This window comes from Pterocles gutturalis, unplaced genomic scaffold (genome assembly GCF_000699245.1).
Source record: "Pterocles gutturalis isolate BGI_N339 unplaced genomic scaffold, ASM69924v1 scaffold42284, whole genome shotgun sequence".
NCBI classification, from domain to species: Eukaryota; Metazoa; Chordata; class Aves; order Pterocliformes; family Pteroclidae; genus Pterocles; species Pterocles gutturalis.
In genome coordinates, this window is record NW_010134937.1 from 1 (window position 1) to 16,694 (window position 16,694).

The window sequence follows — 16,694 nt, forward strand, 5'->3', positions numbered from 1 at the left end:
CCGCCTGAGCCGCGCTCTCTCCGCAGGCCTGCCGGGAGCATGACTTTCCAGTGGACGGCAGTGGCCGTCTTTCTGTACGGGGAAATTGGAGTGCTGCTCGTGCTCTGCCTGCCGTTTGTTTCTCCGCTGAGGTAGGACTGCAGTGTGCTGGACAACCCCAGCTCGGTCTCACCGGTTTGGTTTTATTTTACGTTTTTGTTCTGCTGCTTCTTAAACTAACAGTGAACTGAGCTGAAGGAATGCTGTTCGGGAGTTGAGCATCAGGACTTTCAAGAATCATAAGCCTCTTTTAAAGAGCCTTATGTTTGCTGTACACACGCTGCTGATTCATCCCAGCAGCAGTCAGGGTTCCCAGGATGAGCCCCATTGCTTTGCTTCAGCAAGTGGGGTATCGGCTCCTGGTCTCTTTTGGGTGTGTTTTTTGGAGTAGCCAGCATACAGGAGGGCATCTGTGAGAAATGAGAGGATAGTGCAGCCTCTTCAGGAGTTGTCAAGTTTGTGAGGAGCAGCTTTACAGTGTTCTAGCGCACACCAGGCATTGTGGGTGCTGAACAGATAAGAGACATCTGATACACGAAGCTAACCGCATGCGCTGTGTAAGGGCTGTAACAAATTTGTGATCATTTGTTTAAAAAAAAAAAAAGTGGACTTCAGCTTGCTGCAAAAGGTTCAGGACTGCTGAGATAAAGGCCTCTATAAACTTCTGTATAAGTTAACAACAATACTTCTGGAACACAACACAGACATTAAGAAAAATAATTCATTCTTGTAAATAAATGCCCTTAGTAAGGGGAAGAAACAAAATGTGTTAATTACTCTTATTGTATGCAAAGGCCTGGCTTACAGCATTATCTCCTTCCTGTAAGTAGCTCTCCAAATTTGGTAATGTTATTTCTATTTCTTTATAGGAAACAAAAAAGGTAGCTTCTCTACAAGAGGCAAGAGAAACAGAGTTATGATTTCTTTCCAGAATATCAATAATTCTTTAAAAACCAACCCAAACAAAACAAAAAAAAACCAAGTAGGATGAAACTTTAAAGCTTTTCAAAAAAATTGCTGCTGTCTCAGTGTTGTGTAAAAACTGTTACATGTTTGATTTCTGCATCTTTAGATATATTTAGAAGGAAGAATGCCGCTTTTACTGTAATATCTTAAGAATCAAAACCTAAACCAAAACCCTGCTGTGTGGAGAGTCTGAATTTAACTACTTAAATCTGTGGGAGAGTCCTGAAAATGGTTGGATCCTTCACAGCTGATATTAATGATTAGTCATGTTTCCTCAACTTCAGAAGTCAAAACTGTTCAAAAATCTAATTTAACCTCTGATTTTTACAAGCTGGCTTGTGAGGAGTTCAGCATTTCAATACAGATTATTGAGTTCTCAAGTTTTGTGTTGTTTTCTAATCAAAAGCACAACTGTATGTAAGAAGGGAGTATTATGGGAGTTGTAATAATCAGATTATTAACAGCTTATGTGAGGAAACTAGCTGCAAGAATTTCTGTGGGCTGATGACACATGCACAGTACATTGAGAGTACTGAAATAGGTTTCACTTACGACATAAATAGGACTTGAATCCAGTCTCTGTGGCTGAGAAGCAAATTCATAACCTGCAGTGTTACCAAAATTTATCCAAACATTAAACACAGTGCTTTAAATTATATACAAAGAATAGATTTTTGTCCTTGGTTTGTAGCATTCAGCTATTCATTTGAACAGTGGTTCTGAAAGAGTGAAATAGCTTTATCCTTTACATGACTTGTTCAAGTATCTTGTTAACAAACTGTCACAGGAATCTTGTGGGGTTAAAGATTGGATTTAGCTGCTGTGACAGTACTGGAGGGCAGCAGTGCTGCCATGTGCATCTTGGTGGCCAGGGAGCTGCCTCTGTCAAAGCAGTAAGGCATGCACAATTAAAGATAGGCGTGAAACTGCTGTTCTTCAAAGTTTTGATTTACTCACTTGGCAGTCTTCAAACAGATAGTTTGCTTGTTTTTGTGCCTGCACATTTTTTGCATAATGAGCTCCTTTTCAAATTTGCTAACAAGCTTTTAAGTTCCTGGCCAGTAAGTAAATCGGCAATATAAAAATGCAAGTACACAAAAAGCCAGAACTGTACTGCTAAGTGCGGTACATCTATAGTGGTGGCCAGTATTATAATTTGGAAGGGTTGTATTTGTGTGACTTCTGTCACCAGAAGGAAATGCATCATTAATAAATGCGAATGTCAAGACTTGTTGAGGAAAAATAAGCATGTAAATATAACATAGGAAGACTTTGCCATAAAGAGATATTATTTTAGCCTGAATATGACTTGGCAGTATAGTTGGTCTAAGGTCATACCTCAGAGGATCACTTAAGTGGAGATCAGTACAGAACTTGGAGAATTGCGTGTTTAAAGAGTAAGCAGGTTGGCTTTGTTTGAGCTTGGTTTAATTAAAGTAAGCTTTTTGGTTGATATAGACTATGGCTGTCTGCTATGAAGAATTCAGATTATACCAAAAGATTTAAATGAGGTTTGTGCACATGCAATGCCAAAATATTTTAATTCTTGCTTGTGCAGAACCGGGAGGAGCCATTGGAGATGAATCTACTGTCTAATTTAAATTAGGTTCATAGTAGGTTGGAAACAGCTTTGTTAAAGGACAAATTTTATCAGTCTCTGGAAGATGTAAATACTCTTAACAAAACTTGGAAATTTTACCTGATATAATCAGATGGTGACTGGCATGCCTGTGTTACCTAGGTATGCAATTAGGGATGTATTACTTCATTTTTGCAGTAGCACTGATTCTAACTTTCAGCGAAGGACAAGTAGCTGCTCTGTGTTGTGGGTCTCAGTTCGTTTGAGCGTATCAGATGTTCTTAATTTGTGCTGCAAGTGTGAATGCTTGCAGAGCCCTACATGCAGTAATATTGAATAGACAATTGATTGTTTAAATAAAGAAAAAGATGGTGTTCGCCACCATTGGGCCTCTGAAGTTGCTTCCTTAGCCAACAGATTTGTGCTTTTAAAAGAGGTTTTAACACTTGACAAAATATAAACATGAGACTTGTCCTTTTTTGTCATTTGCAAGTTAGAATGTAATATCAATCTTTGTACTTTACAATTATGCAGACTCATCAATGTAAAATATAAGCCTTCTGAAGAAGGATGGCAGAGAAAATCTTAATTTGTGGAGGGGTTTTATTTTATTTGGCAACAAGGAGTGAAAGTGGATAGAAATAAAAATGATGGAATTGGTTTTACAGTCTTTACCCCATCCCTGAGTTTACTGTAGGCAGGACAGAACACAAAATAATACTAGCCAAAGTAGAAGATAAAATAAAACACATCTGGAGAGTATCTGCTATTGTGCGAGAAGTTTTCAAGTTGAACCAAGTGTCTTTGCCTATATTGACAAGAAACAAAGAGAGACAAGCAGGTTGGATTAATCGAAGAGTTATGTATACCTAAATTATATTGCAATTGAAGCGGTTGTTTAGAGACCTTACATAAGTCTCATAGCAATAACAAGGCTCTCTTCTGTGAGGTTGTTATGCTCTTCTTTTAGTGTTTAATTATTTTTGAATAACACAATGCTATTTTACAGATGGCAGAAGATTTTTACATTTTCTCTATGGAGCAAAGTGGCAGTTTTTTGGAACAAGATGTTCCTTACAATAATAGTGTTACTGATCGTCTTGTTTCTTGGTAAGTGTTAAATAAATTCTTCAAATGGGAAAAAAAAAACCTGGTATATGGAGTTCATGGTAGTAGATTAATTGAAAAGATTCAAGCCTAATGTAAATCAGCTAATTTGTTTAAAAGTTCTCCAACAGAATGCAAGAGGGGAGGGCTTATACTGTATCCACGTTGGGAATTTAAATGCAGTAGTAATATACTAGTGAATGAGGAGGAAAAAAATGGAGCTTGGTCTAGGCTGCTGCGTGGTTTCACTTTCTCACACAAGTAAATGAACTTGAAATGTTTGATACCAGAATTTGACTGAGCTGCTCAATATGCAGTAGATGGCACTGTTTCTCTGGTTGCTGCTGAAATAGAAGACCAGAAAAATATATCAAAGCACTGGGCTTCTTGAGTACTTTTCCTCAGCACAGATACAAAACAGCTGTTGGCTGCATTTGTTATGAGTAGATCCTAAGGTCTGTCAAGTAGGAGTAAAGCTTTTGTGAAAGTAGAGTTTGAATGACTACCATATGACTGACTGATTTAATTTAATGTCTGTCCTGACTGCTTCATGTAGTAAGTATCTCCTGTATTTCAGTGATGGAAATAGTTCTGTGTTTCAGTGACAGAAGTAGTTCTTCTCCATGGATAGAAGTGTTTCTAGCACCTTACAGTGAAAGTGTTATTTAATTCCAAACTACTTTAAATACAAAGAAAAATTGCTTGGTTTTATTGTTTGCTGAGAGAAACATACAGATGCACTGCGTATATAAAAAGCCAGACTAGGCTGCGATACGATATTCCTGATATTAAAAATAAGTACTGGAAATGCAAATAAACATTTTTTAAATTTTAGATTATCTTTAGTATTATCCTTAGAAGTAGATCCTTCAGTAAATGGCTTAAGATTGAGAACTGATGGATTTCACTTACTCATCTTGAACTTGTATCAAAAACTTTGACCAAGTTTACTTTTGAATTGGTGATGGTAATTGATTTTGCAGAAAGATAGATTTGGGCTAAAGTAAAGCAGTGATGAGATGCTTGCCCTATAGCTTAAGATAATAGGTTACTCCAGGACTGGAATCTTCCTATAGCACAGGGATATAGACTTTTGTTTGGTCTTAGTCTTTGTTGCATTGTTTGAAGTTTCACTTCAAACCTTTTTTTTTTCTAAATAAATTATGAATATAAAAGAGACAGTCTTAAGTGATGTTATTCACATGTGCTTTTCTTTGAAGTTGATTTTGTCAGCTTAGATAAACGCAGCAGCAATTTAATAGCACGTGGCCAAAATATTCTGCAAGAACTGATGATGTGTCATGAAACGTGTATTTTTGCTGACGTTCACGAGGAGATTTGAGGTGCTATATTGGCCTTAAGTATGTATGATGACCTTAAATGTACAGGTTGTAATATGAACTCTTAACTGGGTTCGGTTTTGTTTTTATGTGTATGTAAGTCCTAATTAATTATTTTGTCCTTTGGAAAGCGTTGTCAGTGTATTAGCCCTGCTGCAGAACTATCAGGAGTATATGATGGATGAAAGGAAGCTGAAAGATGGATGAAAGGCAGATGAAAGGAAGCTGAGGTGTAGCTTATCCTCTCTGTTCTCTTTATATTCAATACTGTGTTACTACAGTCTTCCTATTTTGATAGATGTTACAGAAATAATTTCTTCCCCTCTGGGATTCAAGCCTAAATTAGATGCTTCTCTCCTTACTAGAATACATGCTTATCTAACAAATTCTGTCTGTGGCAAATACTCCTGAAGGCATCTCTTCTATTTTTCTTCACTTTCTGTTTTTTCATTGTTTCTCTACTGGATAGATTTTAATTTAGTTGTCAGCAGTGACATTTTGACACAGTAGGGTTTCTGGTAACATTTGTAGAATCTGTTGCTTTGGCCTGATACCTGGTGGCTGGGTGCAAGTGCTGGAAATGACTCAAGCATGTTTTGGGCAATGGTTTGGCATATCTCTGGGTATGTTATATCGCTTCAGTGATTTATCAAGACCTACCTTTAAAATGTATGGATAATGTCAGTGAAGTCACTATTTGTCCTATGCCTGTTGGCTGAGCAGAAAGTCCAAATACATATTTCTAGTACTATGTCTGGTTTATCATACCTGCATACTCACAGATGTAAATAAGAACAAACTGTTTTTGTTTGCAGATGCTATTAGAGAAGTTAAGAAGTACTCTGCCATTCATGTGATTGAAAAGGCCGCAAATATCAATACAAATACCTTTGATCACATTCAGATGAAGCTCTAAAACAAAGAAACCTCTATATCTCAGGTTTTTCCTTATTTCTTTGGCTGTAAGTATAACATTTTTCTAATTTCTACATAGCATGTTTCCTCCATGAAGTACAGCACCAAGTAGTGCAACTATAAAAAAGATTAGAAAGCTGATTTCAAGACATTAAAGAATTAAGTGTGAACAGGTTGGCTATGAGGCAAGTAAGAGCAGGGAAAATATCTTACGAATGTTTGGAGATTGTAAGGATGAGCAACACATGGAAAGAAATATTTTGAACATTTGAGAAAACATGTATTTTGCAGAAGTTTCTTCAGGGAATACTAATTTCCTTCTTTAATCTTATGCCCTATGTTTTGTTTGTTTTGAACATGGAAAACCGGAATGAAAAAACCCTCAAAAACTGAAGTACTGTTAAAATAATCCTAATAAGTTGCAAGCTGATATTATTGCATCCTGCTGTGTTAAGAAGTAAAGCTTGAGTCTGACTTGAACCACTTCATCTAAGGCTCAAAGTTAGGAACTGTAGGATAATGTTCCAGCTTCCGAGGAAAGTTTCAGCTATTATTTCAGATCAAGTACTTTGTGACAACTGACCTACTAAGATATTATGATCTTAAGTGCAGTATCCCTTTCAGGATGTTTAAACACACCTAATAAAACAGGGTAATGGACAGGACAGTTCTGTACTGCCCAGCAGTGGCAGCTGAGACTGCCTGTGAATCTTCGCAGAAGCCACAACAACCTGCAGATCTTCTCGGCTGGGCAAGGACCACATGAACTATTTGGACACAGATAATGTGAATGTATGGAAACAGATGTGTTTGTCAGGCGATTTCCTATTTGTACATTTTTATGGTGACAGTAGAATGCTGGCCTGCTTCTGAATTCCTTCAGTGAGCTGCTTGATGTTGCCTAGATACGCAAGAGGAACACAGAACAAGAAGATGCCTGGAATCACAGACTTCTGACAAACCTCTTCCCCCTGGAGCAATGTATGGCCATTTTAGCTGATCATTGAGGAATATTGTACATAAAGAAGCATCATGAAAAATTTGTATAAAATTTGAGCAGGAAAACTTTGAAAAAACAAAGGTGGCTGTAGCCTTGCACAATAGTGATAGGAATGCATCATGTTCTTTGTCTTCCCTAAGAAAGGTTAAGTAAATATGCACAAATAAGTTTGATCTCTGCTTCAAGAGAGGAATAGCTGGATTGTGTCCTCCACGAGAATCGGAAGCTGGTCCTCCAGGGCACTACGCCCACTCGACTTTCAAGGAAGAAAACTTGTCAGGTGGCCCTAATAGATTTTATTGTGGATAAAAGTTCTGCTTTTGAAGAGATTTGATTAAAGCTTTTTTTGGGCTACTGGCCTTTCAGCAAGATTGTAGGAGTATTTATTTCTTCTCAGTGTTGACCAGATCAAAGGACTTTTCTTAGTAGAGCTATTTTGCTTATCCATTAAACAGGCATAATGTCTGTCAGAGAAGGGGAAAAAAAGTATTCCTTGGGTTGCCTTATCCTACACTGCTACTGTCATCACCTAACCAAGTTAGGACCACATGTAGGTATGAATGGGTGCTTGGATTCCCCTAGTTCATTCTTTGGGTCAGTTTTGGTTCATTTTAGCACATCAGCCAATAGGAGAATTCCAAAAGTGTGGTAGATGGAGATTCCCAAAATGGAGGAGGCTGGAAGCTTCTCATTTCTGGCAACGTAACAAAAGCTCTTGTCCATCTGTGGTTTAGCAGACAGAACACTGGGTACAGGTGAGGAAAATGACCTCATATCAGTGGAGGCAGCTGAGCCTTCATCCACCAACTGTCTGCACAGAAGAGAAGAGGGTCGTAGTTACCGGAGACTGTCCCTGGTTAGGGCAGTGGCACCCATCTGCTAATCTGACTTGATGTCTTAGGAGATGTGGAGAGCCTGCCGAGGCTTGTCTGGCTGTCTTTTACCTCATGCTGAACCAGAAAGAGATGAGAAGGGCTGAAAACAAAAGGAGAACTAAAGAAAACATGAGCTCGCTGCTCAGTAGGACAGGGGACCAAATGCCAAAGATATGGAAAAGAATGAGACATTGAGTGTCTTGTTACCAACCTTATGTTACATGTTTCTTACTGGGTCTGCTGTTTGGCCTCCCAATTCTCTGAGCCTCTAGGAGAGTCAGTGAGAAATGTAACATTACCCACAATAGTGGAAGATGCAGCTAGGGAGTACTGAAGCAGATTATTTACAAATATGTGACATCCTAGGATGGGATGCATCCTTGCATGCGGAGGGAGTTGCCCAATGTCATTGCAAGGCCGTACTCTGTCATCTTTGAAAGATCATGATGATCAGGGGATGATCCTGGTGACTGCAAAAAGGCAAGCATTGCACCTGTCTTCAAAGAAGGACAAAAAGCAGGATACAGGGAACTAGAGACTAATCAGCCTCACCTCGGTCCCTGGAAAGGTTATAGAGTAAGTCTTACTCAAAGCCATTTCCAGGGACATGAAGGATACGATGACTTGGAACAGCCAGCACAGATTTACTCAGGAGAGGTCATGCCTGATCATCTCTGTTGCCTTCTGCAATGAGATGACTGGCTATGTGCATAAAGGACGGAGTAGTGGATGTTGTGTGCCTTTAGCAAGGTCTTTGACATAGTCTCTTGAGGTATCCTAATAGCCTAAGTGTGGAGGGTTATAGGTTGGAGAAGTGGAGAGAAAGGTGGGTGGAAAATTCCCTGGGCCTTTGGGCTCAAAGGATGATAGTAACACAAATTCCAGCTGATGCCCCAGTGGGATTGGTACCAGGCTCAGTGCTGTTTAATGTCTTTATTAACAACCTGGATGATGGGATTGAATGTGTTCTCAGCAAGTTTGCAAACTGTACCAAATCAGAGTGGTTGGTATCTTGGACGGCAGTGCTGCTGTTCAGAGAGAGATAGACAGGTTGGAGAAATGTGCAGCCAGAGATCTCTTGAAGTTCAACAAAGGCAAATGCCAAAGTCCAGCATCTTACAGGATAACCATGTACAGCATCCAGTCTGGGGACTGGCTGGCTGCGTAGAAAGTAGTTTTGCAGAAAAGGACTTGGGAATCCTGGTAGACAGACAATCATGTATTGAGCTGTAATAGCAAGGCTGTAGCCGTCAGGTCAAGAAAAGTGGTTATTCCCTTCTATCTGGCACATGTGGTAGTGCAGCTGGACTGTGATGATGTTTTACTGACTCCTGACTGCTGCATCTATACATTAATAAACAATAGTAAAAGCTACTAACCCTTGGAAAAGTAGTGACATGGGGACCTTAACTTTTTTATTAAAACTAAATATGTAAGAAAATGAGCTTTCAATGAAAAAGCAGTGAGAAGGGCTTACTTTGAAAGCCAAAAGGTCTGTTAATACTCTTTCAGTTATGAAAAACCCAATTACTTGGATTTTCAAATTTCTTTTGAAGAGCAGCTGCATAGTTATATTACAGGAATTAATTTAATTCAGTGTTGCTTTGGCCTTTCCTTGACTCAGCAACATACTGCTTTGAAAGACTTGAAGATGAATAATGAAAGTAGTGATGCAAAGAAACAATCACTAGATCAGGTCAAGGGAGGTATTTGCAAAGCTTACGTTTAAGGTGCCATGAGTGCTGACATTCATTCATGTTCTGATTTATACAGTATTGACAGAGTGCTTTGAAGATTAACATGCTCACATTGCTAATTCTGTTCTTGTAAGGCCTTTTATAAAGTAGTCGTGTTTTGGTGGGTTGGTTGTTGTTTTGGTTTTTTGCGTTGCACTCGTTGCCACAACAGGTTGCTTGAGTCTTGTATTCAGAAATCCATCCTATTTAAAAGACTAGGTCATGCAAGAGTATTTCAGCCTTTAAGCAAGCAGATCCCTGACCCCTTAATGGCTATGGGATTTTGGGAGGAGGGAGGTTCTGCATCAGGTAAAGGCCAGATTTTTGATGGATGAAAATCTTTTCAGTCTCTTATTTTACTGTTATTTGCCATCGATGAGCCTGGATGTTTCCCTTCAGGTGCTTAAACAGTCCTTGTGGTTTTGGTTTCACATATAATGCAGAGAGAGAGAGAGAGAAAAGGGGTTGTTTTGGCTGTTTGAGTGGTGTGGGGTTTTTTTCCAGTTTGTGCTGTGAATTACTGTGCTGTTCACTGTGTTTCTTCCCCAGTGTATTGAGACGTACTGTTACCCTTCTTACTCAGTTGGCAAAAAGGATGGCATCTCACGCAGCTCTGGAAGCACAAGTAAATGATGCTACTGAAGCAGCCAAAAAATATATGGCCGAGAATGAAAGGCTGCAGGAGGTATCTTTGAACTTTTTTAGTTATTTTCTTATACAACAAGTAGTTAGTACAAAATACTCTGGGGATGGTTTGCTGCTGAATAGTGTACTTTCTTTTTTTTCTTCTGTTGGAAAAAGGAAGAACAATGTTCTTACAATATGTAATTCAGCGTACTGAATACAAATTTCAGTAGCATTTTATTAACAAAGGATACTAGAGTAATCCAGATAAATGAAGTTCTGACTTTCCAATACAAATTTCGTCAAAGTAGTAATATATTCTTAAAATATCATTTTTAATTTAATCATAGCAAAGTAGAGGGAGACACTAATATTATTCTTTTTTCCTGAAGAGTTGGCTGTTTAGGTCAGGGCTATAGCAGTCCAGTACAGAAAGGCCTACAATATAGCTGTTCTCGTGCTGGCTGTTTCTTCTAAATAGGATTTGCTCCAGTCCTGAAATATATTTTCTAACTTGTAAAATTGGTCTTTTGTATTTATAGTATTTTGTATTCATGCATCTATTTTTATGGTGTGTCAGACAATTTCCTAATACCTTCCTTTCTCAGTAAGGCACTGCCATAGTATTAATGAGGATATTACAAAAAATTTCTTACTTAAAAGAACAACCAGTGCACGAGAAATATGTTATTTTTATGAGAAGAATGGAGAAAATTAATCTCTCATTTTTCTGTTGTGGTTCAACATATAGTTGTATGCAGGCAGTCAGCAAAGATAATAAAGATAACTGTATGAAATCTTTTCTTGTAATTGGTTAGTTTGACTTCCGTTGGAAAAGATTGAACCATAAGCTAGAGTGCAGGTATCCGGGGTATGAATATTTTTAGGGCATTCTTCAGTCTGGCACATTGTCAAAACGAAATTCACTGCAGGTGTGTACAGGTTTCCTTCCAGGTTGTCTGGAGCAGTGTCTATGGCTACCAGCACTGTAATATATTTGTAATAGATCTTCACACAGAGAAAGCAGACTCTGGATGAAAAGTTATGAGAAGGGACACCAAAAAATCCAGTTGTTTGAGAGGTGTTGCAAAACAAGGATCACTAGAGTGTGTGTTAGGTATTTCCCAAGCATGAAATGATTCAAAAATTTTAAGATTTGGTATTTTGTCAAAATGGTCCTGACTCCTTCTCTCAGCCATGGAGTTTGTCTCTCTAATGCATACTGGCACTTTTTTTTTTTCCCCCCCCTCTCTCTTCTGTTGGGATTTGGCCAAAAGTCCTCTTTTTGTTCTGCTTTCACATTCTCTTAGCAACACATTCCCTTAGCCACTTGTAAGCGATAGCCAGAAACTAGAAACTGTATGCCTGTCTGGTTTTGTTGGTGTGTTTGATGGCGTGGTTTGCAAAAACAGTGGTAGCTACAGGTACAGCCAGTATGCTGTGGCTGCATCTCCATTGCGCTCAAGATGCAAAGTGTTCAGAACTGGTTTATTATAACTTCATAGAGATACTATGACGTAGGTTCTTCTGTGGCTTGGCCCCGGCATTTGTGTTCATTTATAAGGATGCTTCATTCCAGCATCAGAGAGAGGGAAGAGCAATTGCACAAAAGGCACTGGCTATAAGTATAAATATTTTAAGTTTAGTGTGCTAGGTCTGCGCTGTCTCCCATTCAGAGGTTCCATGGAGCACAGGACTTAAGATGAAAGTTTACAGAAATAACTGTTTGTGTATTAATAGAAAGAAGTGAGCACAAAGTATGGGAGGCAATCTGTGTCCAATTTCATGACAAATTGGTCATGGTTTTGTTACCAGCAGTCAAATTCAATCTCTGCTCTTTGGTTAAATAGCTTCTGGAAAATTTTCTTCAGCCCTTTTTTTTTTTGGATTGTTTACCAGTCTTTTAATAAAGAGCTCTTTTCCTTAAAGTAATCTTTTCCCTTTGCTCCCACCTGTGCCCAGTAAGCTCTGGTATTGCCAGTTCACCTAGCAGCTGTTCATCTCAGTTCTCCTTTTTCCCATTAAGCGTTCTTTTGCTGTTTTTGTAACAGAGATGATGATTGGTTGTGTAAAGGCTAATGAGCAGAGGGTCTAACTATGGGATCTAATCCATAATATATGATACTTTAAGTCATCAGTAGAAATTGCCTTAATGATAAGAGTATGCATAAGTATAGTAGTGCCAACATTTTCAAAGAACAGAGGTACTGCTCTTGTGTCTAGTACTTACAGTGCCCTTCCTGAATCCTTTCATATTTTTTTCTTGAATTTCAGTGGAAATCTAATCTGGGTATTGAGGTATTCTGGAGATTGAAAAAGTAGCTGCAAACCTACAAGGAGAGATTTGTTAATGTATTACATGATTTAAATTGGAATAAATTATTAGAACAAATTGCACATAAACATGGCAGTGTTCTGTCACTTGCAGTCCCAGTGTACATCTTCTGGAAAAGCCATTTATAACCTAAACAGAAGTTGTGTCCTTGATGCAGAGATACAAAGTACTCTTCCACAGGAGAGGATGCCATGCTATTACAAGTATGCTATTACCATCAACTTAAAACATTGAGCATTTTTTCCTTTTTTTTTTTTTTTATTTTGGGATTTTTTTCTATAATAATTGAATATCTGCCTGTGTCCTGTTGACGTTTGATAAAAGCTGTCACTTTGCAAGATCAAGGCTGACATTCTCTGGTTGTTTGGCATTAATGTCAGAGTAATGAAAACAGAATTAATTGTAGCATCTGTGTTTTTTAATAGGCCTTGAGTGAAAAAGGAAGCAGTAAAACTAAAGAGTCAGTGGAAGCAACTAATGAAAAGCTGAAGAAGGAAATTGAACATTTGAAAGTAGAGCTACAGAAGACATCAAATGGTAAGTATTACCACACTATTTCAACAGTGGCTGTCAAAAATTTTTTGTAGGTGTAGCATTAATTAACTTCATCAGTTTACACTTGGCTTGAGGTTTATTCACATTTGACTAGGAACTCGAAAAACATGCCATTGCCATCCCCATATTTTAGTAAATGTTTTCATTATGAAAATGTGTATGGTGTAATTTGAACACCTTAGTTAAATTGTAATTGTTACCAAATTGAACTGATATATTTATGTGGTGTTAACTCATCTTCATAAATGACATGACCAGGAGATGGAATCAATTGCACATTGCTTATAAGCATCAGACTGATCTTTCATATTGTACCTATCAGCCACTCTCCCTGTATAAAATGGGGAAGTGTGTGGCTGAGGTTTTTTCTGTAAAGTAGGGTTTTGGTCAGATAGCAGACAAGTCCCTAGTATTCTAGATATATATCTCCTGCAGCAGAGGTGTTAGCTTTTTTTTTTTTTTTTTTTTTCTTTCTTTCACAAGGAAACACGCTGCAATTTGTAACATAATACTTTTGTTAGCAGCTTCCGTGTTTAAGGTTTAGGTTGTCAAAACTTTTTTCTTGGCAACCCAAATTGAGATAGAAGCAGATTTTACCTGTTTGGTTCTGTCTTATTGGGATCTGTCAAGGTGTGTGATGCTTATGAACACCTGCTCATCTGAAACTAGTGTTTTTAAGATAACACTGCCTGTGACCTTGTAAGCATTAATCAGATGTTCAGACTAACAAAATACAGATTTTTAGTGGTACCAGATGGCATGTTGTCATCAAAACATAACCCTGTTTTCATATTGCATGGCACTGCTACAAAGTTGTTAAAATAACAACAAGTATTTCATGAATCATTTTTCGTTGTCTGCTGTGAAGACGAACAAGAACGTTTTTCAGCTGAGCTTGAGGCAACAAGAATCTTTAAATAGAGGGTCTCATTAGTTCACATTCTCAGGCAGGTTTGATTGTGGGTTTTCCCCCTCCTGCTGTTTCCTTGAAGAAAGGGGGGAAAACTGGCTTTGAAGTGACAGGATCAATGAAATACTTAAGTGCATATGTTTTATTTAAACTAACTAGTGATATGTAACGCTAATATAATGTAAGCTTTTCAGTCAGGAATGCTAGAGAAAGCTGAAGAATAAATAGATTTACCACATGCTGCTTCAGCTGCATTCTCCCTATCGGCTGTTGTCCATCCAAAACATGTATAAATTAAGGCATGCTTGAGTCTTTTGTTAAGGGGAAGGTGAAGGAGAAGGTCTTTTTAAGGAATGAATGGAAAATACTTATAACCCTTCCCCTAATGCCATCCCCCTCATTGCCAAAACAGAAAACCCCAAGGTTATGTTAATTGTCTACCTTATTTTTTGTAAGTTTTCTTATACATTATTTTGAGCATCCTGATAGCCAGAAGGCTTAAAGTAGTCTATATTAACCACATCTGTAGACACAGCTTTCTATGGAGTGTTAGAGATTTAATGTGAATCAAATTTACTGTTTTCTTTTGAAACTTTCGCAACTGAGCAGGTGAATGATGAGTTTCATGCTCACTAAGTGTGAGCAATGCATTAGACAAAATCAAAGTTGAGATTGAAAAGCTTATTTAACCTCTTTTTAACATTTTTTTCCATGCCACTGAGCTCCCATGACTAAAGTAACCTTTCCTTTGTGTGCACAAAATGCAGTCCATTAAATTTTGGGGCTACTTGGGGTGGGGAAATGGAGTGAAGAGTGTGTGGGGTGTCACCTAATAATGAAATAAGGCAAAACTAGTGTAAAAAGGAAAGCTGGGGGGTGTCTTTTTGTTTGTTTTTCAGATATAGTATCAGTAAGAGTCATAAATTTGTATTTTGTTCTTGTTTGGTTGGAGTTTGAGGCTTTTACTGCTTGGATATAGTAACAAGTATAATGTTTTTCACAGAGCAGTTTCAAATATCCATTGGTCTGGTACGTTTATTAAGCTACTTAGGCATGCTGATCGGGTGATACATTACTGTATAGTAGGCCACCTGTTGAAAGGTGGGTTACCTCAATAGAGTGGCACCCAAGAGAAGTCCTAAATGCAAGTCCTCTTCCTAAATGTAAGTTGTCTTTGCATTTAAATAATGCAGTTTAGTATCGGATTAATATTGTGACTTCAGGGGAGATACAAATTTTTGCTAAGGTTTTGATCCAGGATTTACAACTTCTGGCAGAGCTGAAGTACTGTATGTCTCGTATATCTCCTCTTTCTGAAATTCTGACTGAAATTATAGTATAGACAGTGATTATTGCAGACTTTCAGGATACTCATCTCTAATTCTTCAACTTTCTACCTTTTATGGGAAATGCAGCGTACCTTACTTTTGTTCACTTAAACATAAGTGAAATCCTAAGTTAAGATACTTTGCTACCTACTGTGTTCTGGGCAGGTGGGAAGGAAGATAAAAGTGCAAGACAAAGAAACTGAGCAGTGAAATTACTAAAATCTGAGGAAGGGTTGGAAATGAGTGACAAATATTTCAACCAAATTTGTTTTCAGACTTGACTTTCCTATCCCCCTTGATGCCCTTTTTCACTTTATTGTGGAAGTGAAGGAAAAGGGGCTAGATTTTCACCACTTTATTGCAGACCCACATACTGGGGTCTTTATAGGCACCCAGCAGAGGGGCTAACACTTAAGCCTTTTGGCATACCTGGACTTGTAATAACATGACTGTTTAGAAACCTTCCAGGATGGTATTTTATTGATACACTTGTATATTATGAAAAAATACCTCACTGATAGCCAGAAATAAATATATATACTCCCAGGAGCACCCAGTGCAGATGTGGGTATGTTTATCCTGCTACACATTAGACATAATTTCTAACAAAATGTTGACTTGGATAATTAAAGGTGCTCAGTATGGCTGCTGGTCTCTGACCTTTAGGAATTTTCTGGGGAAAGAAAAGATGCTATGATATTGTTTCATTTTGATAGTTTTGAAAATTATCTAAAAAGCCACAAGAAAACAAACTGTCTGAAACTGGAGATAGCATCAGAGTATGAGAGAAGTTTTATAGAGCGGTTGTGCTTACAGTGATCCTTGGGTTGGGGGCAGGAACAGGACTTTTGGTGCATTAACTGTGTTTAATCACTCACAAATCCCACACTCTGGAAATGCTGGTGTGTGAAATGTCTGTTTGTTATTATGGGACCCTTTGGGCAGGAGGGAGACTTCTGCACTGCTGTACTATTCTGCCTTCTATCTCAGGTCATTTTTTTGGTGACACTGTCCTAGTGTGTGATAAAAGCTACAGCTTCATTTACACAACAGAAATTTATGCGGAACAACTAGTATTGATGAAGTCTTGCAGCTCCTGTCCAGCTCGTTGACCCCTCACTTTTCTAACAATATTTCATGGCAAATGACAGGCACATAAAGCTTCTACCTGCATCTGGTGGTGCATGATGGGCATTGCGGTCCCCAGCACCTGTGTGCAGTTATTGAGCTGTGACCTTATTGCATTTTTGAGTTGAGTCTGTAGTGCCACATCAAGACAAAACCCGAAGACCGTTTCCTTGTCTCTGATGTTAGGATTTCACTTTGTGGAGTGTGTACTGAGTCACCAAAGTCGTTTAGGTGCATTTGAACTTTAGTTACACTCT

General features: G+C 38.3%; 1 protein-coding gene across 1 annotated transcript in view; it reads left to right on the forward strand.

Moving 5' to 3' along the window:
* The first annotated feature begins 39 nt into the window (after positions 1–39).
* Positions 40–16,694, forward strand: part of LOC104467816 (B-cell receptor-associated protein 29-like) — a 22,986-nt gene continuing 6,331 nt past the window's right edge. Inside the window, 6 exon segments of the mRNA XM_010081736.1 lie at positions 40–131; positions 3,594–3,694; positions 5,847–5,930; positions 5,933–5,993; positions 10,107–10,242; positions 12,942–13,053. Of these exon segments, the coding sequence (XP_010080038.1) occupies positions 40–131; positions 3,594–3,694; positions 5,847–5,930; positions 5,933–5,993; positions 10,107–10,242; positions 12,942–13,053 (586 nt within the window).